The sequence below is a fragment of the Marmota marmota genome, unplaced genomic scaffold (assembly GCF_001458135.2).
Source record: "Marmota marmota marmota unplaced genomic scaffold, marMar, whole genome shotgun sequence".
Classification (NCBI taxonomy): domain Eukaryota; kingdom Metazoa; phylum Chordata; class Mammalia; order Rodentia; family Sciuridae; genus Marmota; species Marmota marmota.
The window spans coordinates 4,576,991-4,599,878 of record NW_025999961.1 but is presented as its reverse complement, the minus strand read 5'-3'; the positions used below and the strand labels follow the sequence as shown (position 1 = coordinate 4,599,878).

Below are 22,888 nucleotides of genomic sequence, written 5' to 3'. Positions count from 1 at the left end.
TTGCATTAAGATGGAAAGTACATGTGAATGTAATCTGGGTTCTGATTATGGTAGACAACTCTCGTCCTCTACTTTCCCAGTTTTCCACACCAACTTAATCTGGTTTTGTCTATGTTTTTAATCTTCTTGCTATGAAAGCATGGACTGCTAGAAGAAAATGTAGAGCATGCATATTACTGTATTTTTATGTTGATAACAGATTCCAGGTCTTGATGGATTAAGAAATGCATGGACTATAGAGGTTTTTCTCATTTGTTTGATGAAGCTACTTGCTCAAACTTTACTAACCTAACTAACCCACCTCCATTCTTTGGACTGTGATAACTTTCAGCCTGATCAAGTCTCTAAAATAAGCTCAGAAAGAAGTGGAACTCCAAAAAAACGCAAAGCTCCACCACCTCCTATCAGTCCTACTCAGGTAAAAACCAAAGCAAACCAGCAATCAATAAGCAGAAAAACAACAATAGTTTCATCATTTTGCGTTTAGGTCACAAAGTAATGTTTTAGACCTGACCCTTAGCGCACATTTAAAATTTTCTTAAATTTTGTAGATTACAAATTGTGATAAGAAGTATTTTGATAATTAGTATGGAAACAATGTTGACTTTTATCTGTTTCAAAACTGGAGGATTAAATAGTATCTTTTTTAAAAGCCTCAAGAAATTTCTCAAAATCTTATGACAGGCCAGGCACAGTGGCACATGCATGTAATCCCAGTGGTTTAGGAACCTAAGGCAGGAGGATGGTGAATTGAAAGCCAGCCTCAGCAACTTAGCAAGGCCCTAAGCAACCCTAAGCAACTTAGCAAGACCTTATCTCAAAATAAAAAGTAAAAAAGGCTGGGGATGTGGTTCAGTGATTAAATGCTTCTGGGTTCAATCCCTGGCACAAAAAAAAATTTAAAAAATAATCTTATGATAGAAATTTTTCTAAGATAATAATAAGTCAGCCTATTTTTAGTTCCTCATATTAACAATTCTAGTAAGAGTTAAGGGTAAGATAATGAGTAGTTAGTGAGGCAGTTAGATGAAAGTGAACTTAAGTTGGTTTCTTAAAACATTGCTAAAATGTGTTTTTCTAATTACATTTACAGTTGATTAATACTAAAAATAGTTTTATTTCTGAACTTATAAAAACTACTTCATAGAGAAGGAAGCACAGAAATCTGTGAAATGGCAAACAAAACAGGTTGGGGTTTATTGTTTAAAATCATGTCATGAAAAGAATAATCTATTCAAATAATAGAAATATCTCACTGATAAATAATTATAAATATATTTTAACATGAAATACTATTCATTAATACTATTCTCAGCCTATAATAGAAGTTTTATAGATTTAAAAAACTGATTCTAGTTAACATAGGAGCAAAGTAATACTCTGCAAAACTCAAAAATTATTTGATATAGCTGAATTGCCTGTGTTAACTGAAGCTAAGGGTACTTACTGAGTTTAGTTGCCTGGATGTTGCTTCAACAGCACTAGAAAAGAAAACACTTTGAGGACACATTCTTTACTGGTGGTTTTCATTTTCTTTTTTTAGTTGAGTGACGTGTCTTCCCCAAGATCAATAACTTCAACACCACTTTCGGGAAAGGAATCAGTATTTTTTGCAGAAGCACCCTTCAAGGTATTTCCTCTCTAGATTCAATTTTGTTCTTGTATTTTATGATACATCATAGACTTGCTTTAAGTTATATAACACTGGACAAATATAAATAAAGTAGAATATACTTCTCAGTCATTCGCTCACAATCTTTTCATCATGAAGGACCCCTTGATTATTTTTCCTGGCTTAGACACTGTAAAACAAGAATAGGGAGAATTAATTGCAATTACTAATCAATAATTTTCTTAAATAGGAAAAAATGGACAAAGGTTACTTATGGAATCCAAAAAAATAGAACTCATAAAAGAATACAATGGGGGAATAGGGAGTGGAGAGATTGGGGATATGTTGGTCAAAGTGTACATCTCAGTTCAACAGGAGAAGAAATTCAAGAGATCTATTGTACAATATGGTGGCCATAGTTAATAACAATGTGCTGTATTATGGATAATTGCTAAGAGAGTAGATTTAAGTATTCTAATCACAAAAAAATGATATGTGAGGTAATGCATATGTTGATTAGTACAATTTAGCTATATTATATACATATTTCAAGACATAATGATGTACATGGTAAATACATATTTTTTCCTTTATTCATTAAAAATTAAATTAATTTTTTAAAAGGTGTGAAAGTTACTGGCTTCTGACTTGTAGTCACTCCTTTTATTACTTAATAAACATTATTTATGAAGTGGCAAACGTTACATTTTTTAAAAATTCTCTATGTACAATGCAATATCCTGTATTGGATCCTTAGATAAAGTATGTTAGTGGAAAAATTAGATGTGGAAGGATGTGGAAGAATTAGACTGCTAATATTCTGTTGGAGGAAATTACATGGTACAAACTACTTCAGAAAACTAATAGTTTCCTTAAAAGTTACACAAATACCTACAAGATGATACAGTCATCCACTTATGGGTGTTTAACCCAGGAGAACTAAAAACATATCTATATAAAACATTATATATAGATGTTTAGAGTAGCTTTATTCACAGTGTTCCTAAATTGGAAATGACCTGAATGTGTATCAACAAGTGAATAATACAGATAATGAGATATATTCATATAAAATAATGTTACTCAGCAAAAATAGGAATGTGCTGCAGTGCAAGCAACATCATAGACAAATCTGAAAATCATCATGCTGAATGAAAGTAGTGAGCCACAAAAATATCCCCACTTTTTCCATTACATTCCATTTATAGCAGTTTTAGAAAATGCAAAATGGACAGGTTGCCTAAGAATGGAGTGGGTAGGATTAGCTGTGATAAATGCATGAGTAAACTCTCAGGGAAAAGGAAATATTCTAGATCTTGATTATAGTGTTAGTTCCATGGTTATACATCTGTCAAAACCCCTTCAGATTAGAAAATTTGAATAGTATATTATACCTTATATAGTTAAAATATGTACATTTTCTGGAAAAGGGAAAGGACAGCTTTTTATAAAGAGAAACATTTGCCAAAAATAAGCAACTTAATTTTTAGCATTTTGGCTTTTGCAAAAGTTCCTTTGCTGAAAAGTAATCTCTTATCATTGTCTAGGGTTCATCTAGATGAAACATAATAAATTTTTGGCAAGTTAATATAATGTTTTGAAACAAAAGCCTTGAAATGAGAGTTTGTCTTTGAAGTTCCAAGAATTTTTGTAATATATTAACAGATATTCAGGGACAGAGGGTTAGAGGAAATCTTTAAGGGATCAGTTGACAATCCAAGAGTGTATGCATTTTTTCCCTTATAAAATTATCTTCTTATTCCTTTTAGGTCTTATTTATTAGCATCTCTTTTAGAAAGATTAATTAGATTAATACAGATAATTTAAAAAATGATTAAGCTAAAAACATCTACTTTTAATATACTTTAATGTATAACCCAGATAAATATAACTTCTATTTGACATCATTAAGAAAGTAGTCTTTTCCATCTTATTTATTTAGGACATAGCCCAATATGTAAACTATGGCATGAAATTATTATAATTTTAAATATATTTGTGTTGTGCTCCCTAAATTATATTTCTGAAAAGTGTTTTGAAAATATGCACTCTGAAATTTCTAATATTTAAAAAGTTATACCTTAGTAGATAATTGCCATGTTTTCACTTGTAAAATATCTTCTTTCCTTCGGATTTTTTATTTTTCTTGTAGGATAACAGACTCTGCTCTCTGTAAGCTTAAGGAGGAAAATCTACCTGATTCTTTTGTGCAATGTTATATTTAGGAGTATTATTTTTACATCATTTTTTTTTCTGCAGGCTGAGATTAGTTCTATACGAGAAAACAAAGATAGACTAAGTGACAGTACTACAGGTAAGATAAAGCAGCATCTGTTTCTGTTTCTTTGAACAAACTGTCTTTACTCCATGTCTCTTTGAACAGAGCAAAGACAAAGCCAGGAACAGCCTGTGGTCATAGAGCTGCCAATAATGCAGCTCTGGGCTTCAGGGGCCTGAACCTGGATTTTAAAAAATATCTAACTTTGGTATGTAAAAAAGTCCATTTCTGTTTTCACTTGTCCATAATTAAATGTTAGCATTTCATTCAATTATGAATATAGGAAATAAACACAGGGGTATTAGCAGACCAGTGACTTTATCACAAGAGAATTCCCTGCCAATTTCCTGTCACCTTACTGTTATTGCAGATATATTGGAAATTCATTTATAATATCACCACTAGAAATCATGGCAGTTATTAGACCTGCTTTTGGATATTATTATTTGGTGTGTTACAAGATAATCTTATAGATTACGGTATATTTTATCCTATGCATTTAAAAACAGGCTGTAGGCTGTTAGCTAATAGCATAGAGCATTCATTGCAGCTGAGCAGCAAATTATATCATGAAGGGAGAAAACCATGCACCTCCATGACTGTCACAATGTAACTTTACCACTTAGATTTACAAGTAAACCACACAGTCAAACTGTCTTAACGAAGATAGGTTTAATTTGTTGTATCTTTTAAGAGTCCCTTCTAAAGAAGATGGAGATTCCTAAAGTTTAACTGAATCTATAAGAATGTAGTATGATTTCTTCAGAATTAATTTATAATAGAGTAGATGATTTCAAGGTTTCCCTTTAGCTCCAGCACTCAGTTTCTTAGAGTACTGTGCACTTTATATGAGTCTGGACCTTTGATTTGCCAAATTGAGAAATATTAAACTTTCAAATTCCTGGCAGAGATCAATGTTAATACTTTGAACAGGTTTTACATGGTTTACTTTTAAAACCATCCATTGTATCTGAGAAGTAACTTCTGTTGATTAGAATTGAGGTCATGCTTCAATTCCCAAGTTTATCACACCAGACTTTATCTTAGGAGGACTCACAAAACTCAGAGGACTTACCATACATCAGAACAATGCCTTATATCAGATGTAAACTTTTCTATGAAAAAAACATCATCTTTTCATCCATCCAAATTAAGATTAAAGTTTTCATCTCTGCATTGAATGGCTGTGAATAAATTAAAAGCATAATAGTAAAAAATTTAGATTTGTACTTTTCAAAGAGTCATCTATAAACTATTGCCAGTCGGCAATAATAGAAGAGTTTTCACCAGAAAGTCATCCGGCTATATCATCTTGTGCAACTGACATTTTTTCATAGGAAGTCTTTCTGCATTTCATTTCGTTCTGAAGCTAGTTCCATGTCTTATTCTAGTGAACACTTTGAGTATCATTGTTTCAAATACTATTCAGGCATGATAATCAGTATGATGCTAAAAAGTGTGGTTTACTAACTGTGATTATAGTGATTATAGTGTGATTTGGAGAAAATCATTTCATGCCAGGTGGTCAGTGAACGCTTTTAAGGAGGAGGTAAACTTTGACGGGGTTGTAAAGGATGCTCAAGAGTTATCTAGCTGGGTTCAGTGACGCACACCTGAAATCCCAGTGGCTCGGAAGGCTGAGGTAGGAGGATTGTGAGTTCAAAATCAGCAATGGCCAGGCACTAAGCAACTCAGAGAGACATTTTCTCTAAATAAAATACAATATAGGGCTGAGGATGTGGCTTAGTAGTTGGGTGTCTCTGAGTTCAATCCCTGGTGCAAAAAAAAAAAAAAGGTATCTAGGTAAAGAGATGCAAGGACAGTCCTGTGGATAAACAAAGAGTCTGAGGAAATGGAAATTTAGGAAAGATGTAGTGAGTCATAAACCAGAAAAATAAGACTGGGGCCAGATAAAGAGGCCTTAACCCATATAAAGGAGTTTGGAGATTATTTTTGGAGGGAAACAAAGCATTTGAACCAAAGGAATGGCCTGATGTATGTTTTGGGAAGACTAATCTGACATTGTTGTTTTATTCTGGATCAAGTTCCATGTCTTATCTCAGTGAACACTTTAAGTAGCATTTATGTCCCTACATTTTTACTGGGGAGAATATATGGGGCATCTGAGTAAGCCATGTGCAAAGTTTCCGAGAAAGGTGATAGAAGTCTGAACTTAAATAATGCTCTGGTAGGAATAAGAAATAAATCAGGTTCCAGAGATCTTTCTAGAAGGATTCACATAACTGAGACTTAATGAGGTACAGAGAGAAACCAGAAACCAAGATTAATCAAGTGAATGAATAATGCCCAAATCCATCAGTTTTATAATTAGCTTGATACACCTGTGCTACAAATACTATAGTCAGGAAATGCCAGTAATTTCTATTCATCTACCCAACTGGGGATGAGGGATGGTTATAGTTAGGACTTTGAAGAAGAACTGGTTAAGCCAGAAAGTGAGTTTGTTAGAAGTTAGAGAAACAGCAGTTTAATTTTTAAAAACATTTTAAATTGCCTTTCTCCTTTCCAAGGTGCTGATAGCTTATTGGATATAAGTTCTGAAGCTGACCAACAAGATCTTCTTGTGCTGTTGCAAGCAAAAGTTGCCTCCCTTACTTTACACAACAAGGAGTTACAAGATAAATTACAGGTAGCTAAATAGATTACTACCACAGATAATTCTGTGGAGTCAAATGGCTATATTTTGGGGGTGTACATAAGTTTCTTGGGTAGATAACAGTATTCTTCATTAATTCTATTTCTGTAAATTGGTAAATTTTATATAATTACATATATAGTTATATAATTACATATAAATTATTAACATTTAAATATAAATAGAATATATAAAAAATTTTACACAAATAAAATTTGTTTATAGATTCATTACATAGAATGCTATGAAAAATTGTGCATAAAATTTTATAATTTTCTATTTTTATACATTTAAATGTCTATATTTTAAAATTTAAACATTTTATATATACATGTGCATAAGTATATATATTTGTATATAATATTTTCCTTTCATTTTGTAAAGTTGATCATACAGTACTCTCAAGAACTTGATAGGAAATAGCTGTACTATGCCTATTGCCTCTCTGGGCAACTAGAATGATATAAGAAATAAAAATTTGAGTGGGAGGTTTTTAATAGGCAAAACAATTCCGGTATTTTTTTAAATGACACAAATAATCTGTTCTAATAGAGCACAGAATAAGCTTTGTGTTGTAAATCTGACTCTTATGTCCCAAACAATATATTTATTATGGTAAAGTAGTACACATGGAAAACGATCACCCAGCTCTCCTGTACCTAAATTTTAGACTTGTTCTTCTCACTCTGGTGCTTGTTCATTTAATTTAGTGCCGTTTAATTCCTGCTTTATTTCCCAGGCCAAATCACCAAAGGAGGCAGAAGGAGACCTAAGCTTTGATTCTTTCCATTCTACCCAGACTGATGTGGCCCCACCCCTGGGCAAACCTAGTGAGGCCTCTTCCCCAGACTCCAAATCATCTCCATCTGTCTCAATGCATTCTTTGGGGAAACCCACTCTTGACAGTGATGTTAGAATTCAGCAACTACAAGAGATTTCGCAAGACTTGCAGAAGAGATTGGAGAGGTCGGAAGCAGAGAGGAGGCAGCTACAGGCTGAACTCCAGTCCCGAAGGACAGAACTGGTATGCTTGAACGACACAGAGATTTCAGAGAATGGCTCAGACCTCAGTCAGAAACTTAAAGAAACTCAGAGCAAGTATGAGGAGGCAATGAAAGAAGTCCTGAGTGTTCAGAAGCAGATGAAACTGGGTCTCTTGTCTCATGAGGGTGTAGATAGCTATTCACATCTCCATGAGCTGAAGGTCACAGACAGGGAAATAGATATGCTAAAGCAGGATCTGCAGAACGCGTTAGAAGAAAGTGGAAGAAATAAAGAGAAAGTGAGAGAGTTAGAGGAAAAACTTGTGGAGAAGGAAAAAGGTGTAGTGATTAAGGCACCTGTGGAAGAGTATGAGGAAATGAAAAGTTCATACTGCTCTGTTATTGAGAATATGAATAAGGAGAAAGCATTTTTGTTTGAGAAATACCAGGAGGCCCAAGAAGAAATCATGAAATTAAAAGACACACTAAAAAGTCAGATGACACAGGAAGCCAGTGATGAAGCTGGGGACATGAAAGAGGCCATGAACAGGATGATAGATGAACTCAATAAACAGGTAAGTGAGCTGTCGCAGCTGTACAAAGAAGCCCAGGCTGAGCTGGAGGATTATAGGAAGAGGAAGTCTCTAGAAGATGTAGCAACTGAATACATCCACAAAGCAGAGCATGAGAAACTGATGCAGGTGACAAATGTGTCCAAGGCCAAAGCGGAAGAGGCACTGTCTGAAATGAAGTCCCAGTATTCAAAAGTATTAAATGAGTTGACCCAGCTCAAGCAATTGGTGGATGCACAGAAAGAGAACTCTGTGTCCATCACAGAACATTTGCAAGTGATAACCTCACTGAGGACAACTGCGAAAGAGATGGAAGAGAAGATAAGCAGTCTTAAAGAGCACCTGGCGAGCAAAGAAGTGGAAGTGGCAAAATTGGAGAAGCAGCTCCTAGAGGAGAAAGCTGCTATGACTGACACAATGGTACCCAGGTCTTCCTATGAAAAGCTCCAGTCATCCTTGGAGAGTGAAGTGAGTGCATTGGCATCAAAATTAAAGGATTCAGTAAAGGAGAAAGAGAAGGTCCATTCAGAGGTTGCCCAGGTTCGAAGTGAGGTCTCACAAATGAAAAGGGAAAAGGAAAACATTCAGACTCTTTTGAAATCCAAAGACCAAGAAGTAAATGAACTTCTGCAAAAATTCCAGCAAGCTCAGGAGGAACTTGCCGAGATGAAAAGATATTCTGAGAGTTCTTCAAGACTGGAGGAGGATAAAGATAAAAAGGTTGGTGAAATTCTGTTGCCATTGGGTTTCTGCTAATAGGTCCTAAGACCCTGAAGTTTTACTATATGAAACATTTATAGGATTTGTTGACACTCATCTATTGAGAATGCTTAGAGACTCTGTACATGATTACATCTGTCCCTTAAAGTCACACTAAGAACAGTATGTTGGAGGAGCCAGATGTGTTAGTATACACCTGTTATCCCAGCTACTCAAGAGGCTGAGGAAGGAGGAGCCCAAGTTAAAGGCCTGGTCAACTTAGACTCTATTTTAAAATTTTAAAAAGAGCTGGGGTTGGAGCTAAGCGGTACAGTGCTTGCTTAACAAGTGCAAGGGCCTGGGGTCAATCCTCAGCAACCCCCCACCCCCACGCTGCCTGGCCAAAAAAAAAAAAAAAAAAAAACGTATGCTAGATCTTGATTTTTAAAAAATACCAATCTTCTGCCACTTCCCTTTATATATATATTTTCACATATGTGGTACATACTTGTCCTTTAAAAATGATTTTATGGAAGCTCTGCCTGTTTGGGGGATCAGAAGTATCTGAAAGTGTATTATCTCTTAATACTTCTCTTTAAATCCAGGGTAGATTTCTCCATCATATGGAAATCCAAATACTCCTAGACTTAATCCTACTCCTCAAAGCTCCATGACTCCTCATCCCTGAGTCAGCATAAATATCACTACTCTCTCTGGCCCCCATTTTCAAAGGTGTATAGGAAGAGAAGAGGAACATGGTGGGAATAGGCAATTTCAAGATGACTGGATATGGTGCAGAGAAAGGAGGGGAGCAAAGAGTAGGTTCATAAGTTCATGATGATTTTGTACCTGCATCTGCTCCCCATCCCCAGTCCCACATGGTGGAGACTCTGAATTTATTTATAAGCACCATTTATCTTTTTGTAATGAATACTTCAAAAAGCACTTCAAAGACCTATGGAATGGGGAAATAGGGAGTGGTGGGATGAAGTGGGAGGCTGAGTTTACTTCAAACCAAGATGTCCAGAGATATAAGGGCTCTAGGACTAATTCCTGATTGTCCATGTTGGCAATATTGGACAAAATGTAGTTGTCTTAAAATAAAAAATGTTTCTAATCCCAGTCCTGCTATTTTTTAACCACACCTTTTTTAAGGGTAAAATGAGGAAATTAGTATCACAGCTCTTGTTAGGCCCATGCACCAAAACAGTACGTAATTCAGGGGATTACATCTGAACAGAATAGATATAAAGAGCTTTGTTGATCTGCCTGATTTTATTATCTGTTTCAGTTTGTGGGTTTCCTGTAAAAAATTAAAAAGAAATTGTTCCAGAATCTCAAGTTCCAGAGACCAAAAGATATGACTCTATTAGAAGCCAAGAAATATCTGGAATTTTGCTTCTAAAGATACATTAGATGCCTATTGAAACAGTTTTCCTTTTTCACTAGATAAATGAGATGTCAAAGGAAGTCACCAAATTGAAGGAGGCCCTCAACAGCCTCTCCCAGCTCTCCTACTCAACAAGCTCATCCAAAAGACAGAGTCAGCAGCTGGAAGTGCTGCAACAGCAGATCAAACAGCTCCAGAACCAGCTGGCTGTGAGTGGGCTTTCTTCCACTGCCTGTTTTGGGGTGAGGGCAGGGCAGATGACATACCAATTTAGCCATCAGGGCCAGGAGCCACAAACACAGACTCCCAGCCTAAAGGAATGTTGTACTTCAGTGAGCAATGAACTGAAGACTTCTTTGATGAGGGCAAAAGAGAGAAGCACAGGTGAAAGTCCCAATCATGGTCCATAATGAGATGGGTCAAATGCATTGTTGGGAAGGGAGAAATCAGTGGGAAGTTGCTGCTTATTCACTCATTCACTAACTTTCCACCACTTTTCTTCTTTCTGCAATGGTTGTTCTCCATCGATGGCAGTGGCAAGAGCCTTTTCTCATTAGGGGCCAGAATCTCTGGTAGTTGTGTATCTACACATACACAAAAACTGCTTCCTGGCCCCTCTATTTCACCCAGGAAAGTCCTTTCAATATCTGTATGGGTTTCCTATGGCCACTGTAACAAATCACCACAAACTTGGCTTTATACAACATGAAGTTAATATCTTATGAGTCTGGAGACCAGAAGTCCAAAATATGTTTCACTGGACTAAAGTGAAGTTGTTGACAGGGCTGATTCCTTCTTGAGGCTATAGGTCAAACAGGCTCCATCTCTTTGACTTTCCAGCTTCTTAATGCCAACTGCTCTCCTAGGTTCCTGACCCCTTGATGATCTTCAGAGCAAGTCACTTGAGCTGCTTTTATCCCCCTATCTCCTTCTTTTGACTTCCTTGCCTCCCTAATGTAAGGACCCTTATTTTTTACATTTTAAAGCCCACTCATGTCATCCGTGAATATCTCTCTCTCTCTCCATCTCTAAATTCTTAGTACCATCTATAATAGGCAACATTTACAGGTTCTGGGGATTATGATGTGGAAATTTTTTGAGGACCATTATTTAACCTATCACAATATCTGTTAAGGTTTTAGTTGACAAGGTATGTTACATTTTCTATAAGAAGTCAAGGTTAGTTTTCCATGGATTCTCTCTAGCTTCCTTTCACAAGCAGAAAATGGATTTGATTTCTTCATAAATTTAACAGTGGGGGGGGGGGGACACGTTTTCTACAGTCCTTACTCTTGCTGGCCACAAAGTACAAATCTAGCTCTTTATTAACAGTTCTAGCAATGGTGGAATCAGTAGGAGATGCTCCTTACTGGGTTCTGCAGGTTACTTTCCTGACAAAACAATTATTCTAGATTTGTAGATAAAGTGCTGACTTATATAGTAATCCATACAAGTATTTAGTGTGTTTATTGAGCTCTCATGTATCAGTAGTGCATATGTCAATGATATAAAAATGAATAAAACACAGCCCCTGCTCTCTCAGAATCTGTTCTCAATATAAATTGGTATGGTAAGCAAGCATCCAGTTATAATAAAATGCCTAGCATACTGTGCTTATGGAGGAAACATATCTACCCAACCTGGGTGAGTCATGAAAAGCTTCCTACAGGTGGTAATGCTTGCATGGATCTTGAAGGGTTGTGTAAGAACTCATACTTATTCAGCAACGACTGAGATGCATCACTTAGGTGGCCCTTGGCAATAGGCTGACAGTAGAAAAATGAATTAAGCAGATAGGTATCTGATGGGATCAAAGAGTCATAGAAGGGGTCAGAGGCAAGCAAGTTTGCTAGAAAAATAGATTGTGGTCACAGAGTGGGGTGCTTTCATTTGAGATTTCAGAGGTGGTTATGATAGAGGCAGAAATATGACCTTGAGAGCAAGTAGCTAAAAGAAAGAAGAGCAAGTCATAGAAACTGAAAGACACAGATTTTAGATGGGTCATTCACTTAGATGTTGAAGTCAACAAAATGATAACAGAAGGGGAGATGGAAAGGAAGACAGTGATCAGAAGCTAAATAATTGTATGGAGAGAGCTGAGAGGTAAGAAGGAAACAACATAGAGAGGTACAGGCTTAGTGTCCCTAATCCAAAAATCTGAAATGTAAAATGTCCCAAAATCACAAATTTTGAGCACCAATTTTGTAGCATTTGTGATTTCAGATTTTCAGGTGAGGGGATGCTCATCCAGGAATGTTTATGCAAATACTCCAAATCTGAAAAAAAAAAAATCTTAAATCCAAAACACATCTGCTTCTATCCCAAGGATAAGAGATTCTCAGTTTGTATCATATGTACCTTCTTATGGCATGAACTTCAAAGAACTGAGGTTTCAAAGATTGTCCTTTAATTAAAAAAAAATAGCTCATATTCTAACACTGATAGGAAGGAGGTGAGAAGAGGTATTTCTGCACATTTGTAAGCTTCTGAAGTAATCTATATTAAATGGTCTCAATTTTCATGATGAAGTAGTAGAAAGGACCTCTTAGAATGAGAATACTTCAGGGAAGAGTTAGGATCCTGGATACATGTCACTGAGAGAAACCAGAGTTAAAATTCAACAAGGAGAAATAAATCCATCAACAGCTGTAGTGAGCAACCATTTGAGATTGCCTCCACAGTACACTGACAGCTAATAAATAAAAATTGCCAATAATTTGCCAACTGAGGAAATCATTTTTTGCATTTAATCAACTTCCTTACACTATTTACTATGAGCAAATGATATGTATATATGCATGTGTACACGTTTTTTAAAACTTAGGATTAAAATAACTTTTTACATAAAATTTCTTCTAAATTTGGCATGCCAAAATGAAATAGGTAGGTTTGTTTCTAAGAATATTATAATAATAAGTATATAGTGAACTCACAGCAAACAAGCTTCTTATGCTAGTGGAGGGAATCAGTTGCATAGTAGCTAATGGCTGTTTTCCCATGTTTTCCTTGTTGTTGTTGTTGTTTTTGTTCTTTAAAGATCTCCTAATAATGTTAAATTTTCTCTTTAGGATTGCAAGAAACAACACCAGGAGGTCATATCAGTTTATAGAATGCATCTTCTGTATGCTGTGCAGGTATGGTAACGCCTAGTGAAGTATCTGGACATCCTAAAGAAAAATAGCAGCAGATGTTGCCAACACTGCCATCATTCAAACAAATAGAAGGAATAAGAATTAGAGGAGAATATTTTTCATTAGCAGGCTTTAAGATGCCTTTTTCTTTGTTTCAGATTTTGGGTCAAGAGTCTTGAACCTCTTTATTTGTAGCAGCCTCATCATAATGAGATGAATGAATTTGTGGCTGCTGTCCCCCATCAAGAAGACCAGAATTTGTTTTCCAGGCATGCAGATATTCCCAGAGTCCTAGGCACTGCCTTACCCCTGCCTTTGTTGATGTTCATTTGCAACTGAGACCCTAGACACCCTTTGCTGAGGGCTTTGGCAGACCCAGCCTCATCCTCCTCCTGATGGATAAAAGCCATCCTCTTTGACTCAGTCCTCACAGAAATGTGGGAAAGATAGGGCTGACATTCCTCTGAGAGTTGAAGGGAATAAGCCAAGGCCTTCAGCCAGCCAGCCCTCATTCCTAGGAGAGGAAGTGCCATGACTTAATAGAGGTTCTAATGAATGTCTTTTGTGTGAATTTCTAGGGCCAGATGGATGAAGATGTCCAGAAAGTACTGAAGCAAATCCTTACCATGTGTAAAAACCAGTCCCAAAAGAAGTAAAGTGGATTCCTTGAGAGAACACTGCCCCTTGTCGTCCATCTTGGTATTAGACCCAGTTGTTGGCAACCACTGCCATCGTTCTCATTCGTGGTATGCACTGTGACCTAGCATAGCTTCTTCCCTTTCCAAAGGATTCTGAGGACAAGTCCCCAGGAAATGTGTCTCCTCCTCAGAACTGCTTAGAGACTTCAGACCACAGAGGTGAAAGTCCATCATCCCTTCAGATTCCAGAGCTGAGATCAGCTACACCCAGAGGTCTGGTCCTGATGTTGGTGGGTAGACCCCTTAACCAGCTGAGTGGCTTCATCACTACTGAGTGATCCATTGAAGACTCCACGCAGTGAATGTTTCTTCAGTTTCTCTTTGGGCTGTGCCAATCAGCACAGGAGAGCTCTTTTAGGCTTTGGTTTCCAATTTCAAAACATGATTTAATTTCTAACCAAATTCTTATGGCACTAGTTAACAAAGTGCATGCTTAACACCCTTTTTCATAATATCCTGTGGATTTAAAATCTCTAATTCCACCTTCTCTCCCCTCAAGCTGCCTTATATATCTCCTCACTCTGCTTATCAATTTCAGTTTGATGAGCACTATTAACTAAAATATGAAGTTTAAAAGCAAAAGCAAACTGTCCTTAAAAGTTTTTATAAGCAAATCATTGACATATTGCAAATTTTCTATGCAAACTTGCCTCCTGCTGTTACCTGTGAAGCTCAGGAAATCCAAACATTTATGTTTCAACAAGGGACAGTAAACTGTATGTTTACAGCCAAAAGAAATGCCTCATAGTACTTAACCTCAATTTTTTAAAAAAGTGGGGTTTTTTTCTCTATAATATTTTTATTGGCTCTTTAAGATGTTTTCATATCTAAGCCCCTAAATAAGTGAAATTACATTAGATTATATTAACAAACTATTTTTTAGGTAACCATGCTTAAGACTTTTTAAAAATATAACTTTTTCCTCAAAGTTTTCAGCTATAGCAAAGATAGTCTGTATTCCCAACTACCACCAATACCCCTAGGACTTTCTGCCACATTTCCTCAGAGCTGCAGTGCATTTCTGAAAATAGTAAATCCTCTTTTTACCCGTTGAATATTTGTGAATGTCCCAACTCTACAAGTACCCATAAACTGTCTCTGGAAGGACTGTTAGTACCAATCAGTTTTCCAGCTTTGAAACTAAAAATCCTGATATGGAAACATGGTGCATAGCAAAAGTCTTGGGGGAAAATATTTCTGTTCACTTCACTTTCAGGATAAAAATGTTTCTTACTTGCTTGCAGCTTCTCTTATGGCATTGATCTTAAGGGAGAAAAACAGAACACAGAACTTTTAGTCTATAACTAAAAGTGGACGCCTGTTTTGACAGGGCCCACTTATCACAGGGCTGCCTGGGCTCAGGGGGCGTTCGGCTGAACTGGATGATATGTTAATCTGTATTGAATAAGGACCAACAACAGCAAAACAAAAATGGCTTTAAAGCTTGGTGTTGTTACTTAATTCTTAAGTTGTTTAATTATAGTTAAGCAATTTCAAAAATGCTCCAAAGAAATGTGAAAGGACTTTTTGTCACAGCACTTAAGAAAATACAAAACAGCCCCTGACATGTCCCCCGCACAGAAATGCTGCAGAGTATAAAACTTGAGACATTTTGTAGGATGCCTGACAAAGTGTAGCCTTTTATCTTGTTTCAGGATGCATATTTATTACAAGTACTCTGGTTAAATATGAAAAGTTATATGCTGTAGTTTAGCATTTTGTCTTTGTAATTTGCAGAAATTACTGCAGAAAATAAACTTGTTTCATTTTGCAACTCTGTTGTTTTGGTGTCTTCATAAACATACCTATATCTTCTGATCAGTTCAACAGCATTTCAGTGAGGTTTTTCTATTTTGCACGATGCTCAGATGGTGGGAGCTGTCCACACAGCCTCAACTCATTCTGTCTCCCAGCTCTTGTTTTCATCCTGAGCCTGCCCCAATTATCAGAAACTTTGGGGCAATTATATCCTCCTAGTCCTTTAATTCAAAATTGCCTCTTGTTTGCTCTGTTGCCTTTTTATCATGGAAGCCTCCACTAGATTCCATCACCCTACACCCATGTTCTTCTTTAAAGGTAATAATGCTTTAAAAAATTAAAATACATTCTCCTACCCTAACAAGGATAACTCATTCTTGAAACAAGAATTTATTCTTGCAGGTTAAAATCACAAATACCAACGACAGTGAAATAGGTGCAGCTATTTGAATAATAAATATTCTCTTTTTTTTGGTGGGGCTTTTTTTGAATTTTTTATTATTTTTAGATATACATGACAGTAGAGTATATTTTGACGCATTATACATGCATGGAGTATACTTTGTTCTAATTAGGATCCTATTCTTCTGGTTGTACATGATGCAGAGTAACGCTGGTCGTGTATTCATATACGAACATAGGAATGCTCTGTCCAATTTATTCTACTGTCTATACTATTCTCATCCCCCTTCCTTTCCCTTTATTCCCCTTTGTCTAATCCAATGAACTTTTATTCTTCCCTCCCTCACCCTTATTTTGTGTCAGCATCCATATATCAGAAAGAATATTCAGCCTTTGGTTTGGGGGCATTGGCTTATTTCACCTAGCATGATAGTCTCCAGTTCCATCCATTTACTGGCAAATACCATAATTTCATTCTTTATGGTTGAGTAATATTCCATTGTGTATACATACCACAGTTTCTTAATCCATTCATCTGCTGAAGGGCATCCCAGCTGTTTTCATAGCTTAGGTATTGTGAACTGAGCTGCTATAAACATTGATGTGGCTGCACCACTGTAGTATGCTGATTTTAAGTTCTTTGGGTATATACCAAGGAGTGGGATAAATGAGTCAAATAATTCCATTCCAAATTTCCTATACTCTTTTCATGTGATCACACCAATTTGCAGTCCCACCAGCAATGAATGAATAAACCTTTCCCCCTATATCTTTGCCAATATTTATTATTACTTGTGTTCTTGGTAATTGTCATTCTGACTAGAGTGAAGTGGAATCTCAGTGTAGTTTTAATTTGCATGTCCCTAATTGCTGGAAATGTTGAACATTTTTTCATATATCCATTGGCCATTCGTATTGCTTATTATGTGAAGTGCCTGCTCAGTTCCTGAGCCCATTTATTGACTGGGTTATTTGATTTTTTGTTAAGTTTTTGAGTTCTTGTATCCTGAAAATTAATGCTCTCATTTGCAGGTGGCAAATATATTCTCCCATTCTGTAGTCTCTCTGTTCATGTTCCTGATTGTTTCCTTTGCTGTGCAGAAGCTTTTTAGTGTGATACCATCCTACTTATTGATTCATAATTTTATTTCTTGCACTTTAGGAGTCTTATTTAGGAATTCGGTTCCTAAGCCAACTTATAGAGTTGGGCCTATATTTTCTTTAAATAGGCACAGGGTATCCAGTCTGATGCATAGGTCCTTAATCCACTTTGAGTTGATTTTTGTGCAAGGTGAGAAAAAAGGGATTAAATTTCATTCCTCTACAAATGGATTTCTAGGTTTCTCAGGCCATTTGTTGAAGAAGCTACCTTTTCTCCAATGTATATTGATGGTACCTGTGTTTAGGATGAGATAACTGTATGTATGTAGGTTAGTCTCTGTGTCTTCTTTTCTGTTCCATTTATGTCTGTTTTTGTGCCAATACCATCCTGGTTTTGATACTATAGCCCTGTAGTATAATTTAAGTTCAGGTATTGTGATGTCTCCTACTTCACTTTTCTCACTGAGGCTTGCTTTGGCTATTCTAGGCGTCTTATTTTTCTAAATAAATTTCATGACTACTTTTTCTATTTCTATGAAGAACATCATCCATATGGCCATTTTGATTATATTAATTTTCTGCCTAACCAAGAACATGGAAGATCTTTCCATCTTCTAAGGTCTTCTTCAATTCCTTTCTTTAGTGATCTGTAGTTTTCATTGTAGAGGTCTTTCACTTCTTTTGCTAAATTGATTCCCAAGTGTTTTGTTTGTTTTTGTTTATTGTTGTTGTTTTGGGGAAACTACTGTGAATGGAATAGTTTTCCTAATTCTCTTTCAGCTGATTTACCACTGGTGTATAGGAATGCAGGAAGACATAAAAACTTAAACATACTTCCAAGCAATGAAATTGAAGATGCCATCAAAAGCCTAACATCAAAAAAAGCCCAGAAAGATTCTCAGCTGAGTTTTACCAGACCTTCAAAGAAGAACTTACACCACTCACTACTCCTCAAATTATTCTATGAAATAGAAAAGGGGGGAACTCTTCCAAACTCATTCTATGAAGTTAGTATCATCCTGATGCCAAAACCAGAAAAAGACACATCAAGGAAAGAAACCTTCAGACCAATATCCCTCATGAACATAGATGCAAAAATTCTTAATAAAATACTGGCAAACTGCATACAAAAACATAGTAAAAAGATAGTGTACCATAATCAAGTGGGGTTCCTCCCAGGGATGCAAGGTTGGTTCAACAAACAAAATCAATAAACATAATTCATCACATCAACAGGATAAAAGACAAGAATCACATGACTATCTCAATAGATACAGAAAAAGGTTTTGATATCATGAAGATTAATGCTCTCATGTGCAGGTGGCAAAGATATTCTCACATTCTGTAGTCTCTTTGTTCATATTACTGATTGTTTCCTTTGCTGTAAAGCAGCTTTTTAGTTTGATATCATCCTATTTATTGATTCTTGATTTTGAGTATCCCTTCATGCTCCAAATACTGGAAAAACTAGGGATAGTAGGAATATACCTCAACACTGTAAAACCTATATATGCTAAATCCAAGGTCAGCACCATTCTAAATGGAGAAAAACTGAAAGCATTCCCTCCAAATATAGGAACAAGACAGAGATGCCTTCTTTCACCACTTCTATTCAACCTTGTCCTTGAAACCCTAGCCAAAGCAATCAGGCAAAAGAAAGAAATTAAAGGGACACAAATAGGAAAAGAAGAGCTCTAACTATTCCTATTTGCTGACATGATTCTATATATAGAAGACACACACACAAAAAAAATAAAACAGAAAGCTTCTAGACCTCAAATGAATTCAGCAAAGTAGCATGATATATTAGTATATATTGATACCCATAAATCAATTAGTATTAAGGCCATTTGTCAATCAATTAGTATTAAGGCCATTGACAACATGAATCCTCCACCTCTACTTAAGCTTATTACTGCTTTGTACTGCACAGTAAAACTTGTTCAAAGTATGTGTGTGATTCTCAGGGTTTGCTAAGTGAGCCTTTAATGCCTCCCTCCACCTTCCATCAAAAAAAAAAAATGCAAATGATACAAGGTTTTGCCACTTTAAATTATCAAGTGTATGCACCTTGAGAGAACTTACTTCAGCTGGGGCCAACCTAACAATCCACAGGGTGATATCATGGGGACACTCTGCTAGGCAGGAAACCTAGATATATTCAAATGAGTGTCAGATGGAAAGAAATGCCTCAAAAGCTAAAAAGAAACGCATCCCTCAGTGATGATTTTTCAGGCTCTACTTGTTGAACAAATGAAATAAACCAAAAATAAATCTCTTGCTCCTAACCTTTAGTTCACCTCCCCTAGAAGCAGTAGTTATGAAGTTTCTTGGGTGAGCTGAGACATTTTATAGGTGAGTATCTTACTTTCTTTAAACACCTTGGAGATGGTTTTGTCGGCACACACCTCATGCCTTTTTAACTGCCAAGTAATATTTCTTAGTGCTAACTATATTTAACCAGTTCCCTACTGAAGGGTGTTTAATATGCTTCCAGTATCTCAAAGCTACAAAATGATGCAATCAATGAGGATCCTATGCATGTCTTTACACACATGTGAGGATTCTGTGGATAACTTTCAAATTGCCTATTTTCACATTAGCTTCCATCATCATATAAGCAATTTTCAAAATGCAGAATATTGTGCATGCCAGATTGAGAAAGAATGGCCTTTTCCTTCCTATTGGTTCAACAAGAGATATTAAGTTGTTCTCCTCACATAAAATCTCTCAAGACAGACTCCAAAGCCTTAATAATTAAACCCACCCATCCTAAGATAAGCACAATATGCTGTGTGGGGAAAATGTTCCCAGAACATGTTGAAGCACAACATTTTTGCAATGTGACATAAATCTGGACTGTTGTGTGCTGATGACAGCAGAAATACTATCCATCAAAAATGGGGGTGATGCTCTTTAAACAAAGCTTACATGCAGACTGCAAGGTACAGTGTTCTCGGAAAAGCATCAGATTGGACTGTTGGAAGCAGGACATTCCCAGAGTAGTAATTTCTGTTCACCAGCTCAGGGCAGAGGACTTGTAAGCATTATGGAAGTGTGGAATATATTGGAAAAATAATCAAAAGAACAAGAGCTCAGGTATGGTGGATACTGTGAATTGGCCACAGAAGTTGGCTGAGGGACCAATCAATGTGAGTTCCAGAAGTTGGGAAGTCTTCCCTGCACTGAGTTCTAAGAGATGGTGGTAAGAAGACAGGAAAGAGATACTTCTACACACTTATTATAAACCAGGCCCTACAATGGGAAGAAAAGAAAAGGCACACCTAAGAACTGAGTAGATGTACCAGTTATAAAAAGGTTGTGGAGGAGAGAAAAAGAAGCAGGACATAATCAAAAGTTATAAGCTTTAAGGGCCAGAGGAGATGGGTAGTGAGGGGCTCCCTATGTATTATCTTAAGAAGTCTTCAAAACCTGGGTTGGGGTTGTAGCTTAGTGGTAAAGCATTTGCTTAGCACAGATGAGGCACTGGGTTCAATCCTCAACACCACATAGAAATAAATAAATAAATAAATATATTGTGTCTATCTACAACTAAAATATTTTTAAAACCCTGCCTTTAAGTCAGATTAAATACCAGTCCAACTTGGTAATTCTTGGAATCTATGGATATATTAACTTAGATGGCAAGGGAGAATTAATATCAGTTTGCCTTAAAATAAGATTATCCATGTGGACCTAATACAACAAGAGGGTCCTTTAAAGTAAAAGGATGAAAGAGTTAAGGAGAGATTTGGAGATGCTCTGCTGCTGGTTTCAGAAGATGGAGGAAGGGATCCTAAATAAAGGAATATAAGTAGGCTCTAGGAGCTAGACAAATAATTAAATGAAACTTCACTCAGAAGGAATCACTCTTGCCAACATCTTGACTTTATCCCAGTGACACCCATTACAGATCACTGACTTCCAGAATTAAATAATTCGATGTTTTATTAAGCAAGTAAGTTTGTGGTGACTTGTTACAAATGGGCAACAATGGAGGAACTGATAACACTGAGAGGCAAGAGTCTCCACTAATAGTCCCTAAGGATGATTTCATTTATTAAATGTCATTGACCAATGATTATATCCAGGCACTGTGCTGAATGCTACAGACTCAATGGTGATAACAGCTCCTGCTTATATGGAGCTCACAGCTACTCAAATGGCCTGTTACCTGGTACCTACTATTAAGTATTCTGAGTGGGTGGCTGGATTGCTACAAGGCCTGGTATGATTTGATGCCCTGTATACTGTCAACTCTCTTGTATCCTCATTTTTAAAAAATATTTTTTAGTTTTTGATGGACCTTTATTTTATTTATTTGTATGTGGTGCTAAGGATTGAACCCAGTGCCTCACACATGCTAGGCAAGCTCTCTTCCACTGAGCCACAACCCTAGCCCCCTCTTGTATCCTCAATTTTATTGCCCTTTTACTATTCCTTGCCTCCATTAAACATGCTCCTATCTCAGGGCCTTTGCACTTGCTATCAACATCCTACAATGTTCTATATGTTTGTATGATTTTGCTCCTCTTGTCCAAGATAGCTCAGTGCTATCTTGTCAGTGATAAACTCTGAACTACAGTATATAAAAGCATTCCCATGCCCACATGACCACATCACTTTCTAGATCCCTTGCCTGGTTTTATTGTTCTCTATATAATTTTCGCTTGCATATAAGGTGGTTCACTGAATGTTGGAGAAAATATGTCCTGAAATCCAGTCTCCCCTGTTCTAAGAACTGTACTCCTTAGCAGGGGCCTAAGTCTGGCTGGAGGAGGAAGCTTTTTATAATTCACACAGTGTTGCTGTGTACTACCTAAGGCATGTGCCTTTTTCTAACTTGCAAAGACACCATATTGTTCATTAGTATCCCCNAGTCCGGCTGCAGCAAAATAACCGGGGGGTGACGAGCAACTTGTGTACATTGATACAGCAGGAGTGGGAGCCGTTTATTGTAGGACAGGAGGGGTATATATACATTCCACCACACAGCTTATCTTAATTAACATAAACTAGATACAGCAGTCAACCAATAAGGAATCTCCACACTTAATGGCTTGCTGGCTTTACTTCACAAACCACTCCCTCTGGCAAAATGCCAGGCACCATCTTGACTTGTTTACAAACCCTAACAGGATAGGATTAAGATGGCAAGAGAAGAAAATGTATTATAGAGTTTTGGAACTCTCTTGAGTCTTTAAGTTTCTCTGAGTTTATAATTTTACAGACAAAAGCAACATGATTCTGGTCAGAGTTAATTAAATGGAGGAGCATAGGTTTTAGGAATGGGATATCAGTGACTGTTCTGATACCATAATAAACTTTACAACAATCAGTGAAAGCAAGTGTTTAGAAAAGAGAACTTACCTTTAATACACTTAGAAACATTCTGATGGTCACTTCCCAGAAAGAATAATAAAACTTCACTTTGATGATGCCCAACTTAACAAGGGTTAGAGAAACAAGTATTAGAGAACAGGAAATAGTTTCTTCCTTTTGAATCTCTACACATACTAAATACTGTTCCTAGAGTCGCAAAAATCCTTACAGAATCCTGAAGCTGAAAAGGGTGATAGACAGCAAGCGGTACACTTTCACTGTATAA

The 22,888-nt window shown here is 36.6% G+C and overlaps 1 protein-coding gene across 12 annotated transcripts in view; it reads left to right on the top strand.

Annotated features, from left to right (window-relative positions):
- Positions 1 to 15,793, top strand: part of Rai14 (retinoic acid induced 14) — a 133,317-nt gene extending 117,524 nt beyond the window's left edge. For 10 of the 12 annotated variants that reach the window (XM_015496375.2, XM_048802914.1, XM_048802913.1 and 7 more), the window contains 8 exons: positions 332 to 418; positions 1,544 to 1,630; positions 3,872 to 3,926; positions 6,422 to 6,540; positions 7,286 to 8,821; positions 10,250 to 10,399; positions 13,259 to 13,324; positions 13,900 to 15,793. In XM_015496375.2, coding sequence (XP_015351861.1) covers positions 332 to 418; positions 1,544 to 1,630; positions 3,872 to 3,926; positions 6,422 to 6,540; positions 7,286 to 8,821; positions 10,250 to 10,399; positions 13,259 to 13,324; positions 13,900 to 13,977 — 2,178 coding nt within the window. In that variant the 3' untranslated portion in view covers positions 13,978 to 15,793. The remainder of the gene's footprint in view (positions 1 to 331; positions 419 to 1,543; positions 1,631 to 3,871; positions 3,927 to 6,421; positions 6,541 to 7,285; positions 8,822 to 10,249; positions 10,400 to 13,258; positions 13,325 to 13,899) is intronic. The other 2 variants (XM_048802921.1, XM_015496376.2) reach the window with 1 other exon arrangement.
- The last annotated feature ends 7,095 nt before the right edge of the window (positions 15,794 to 22,888 follow it).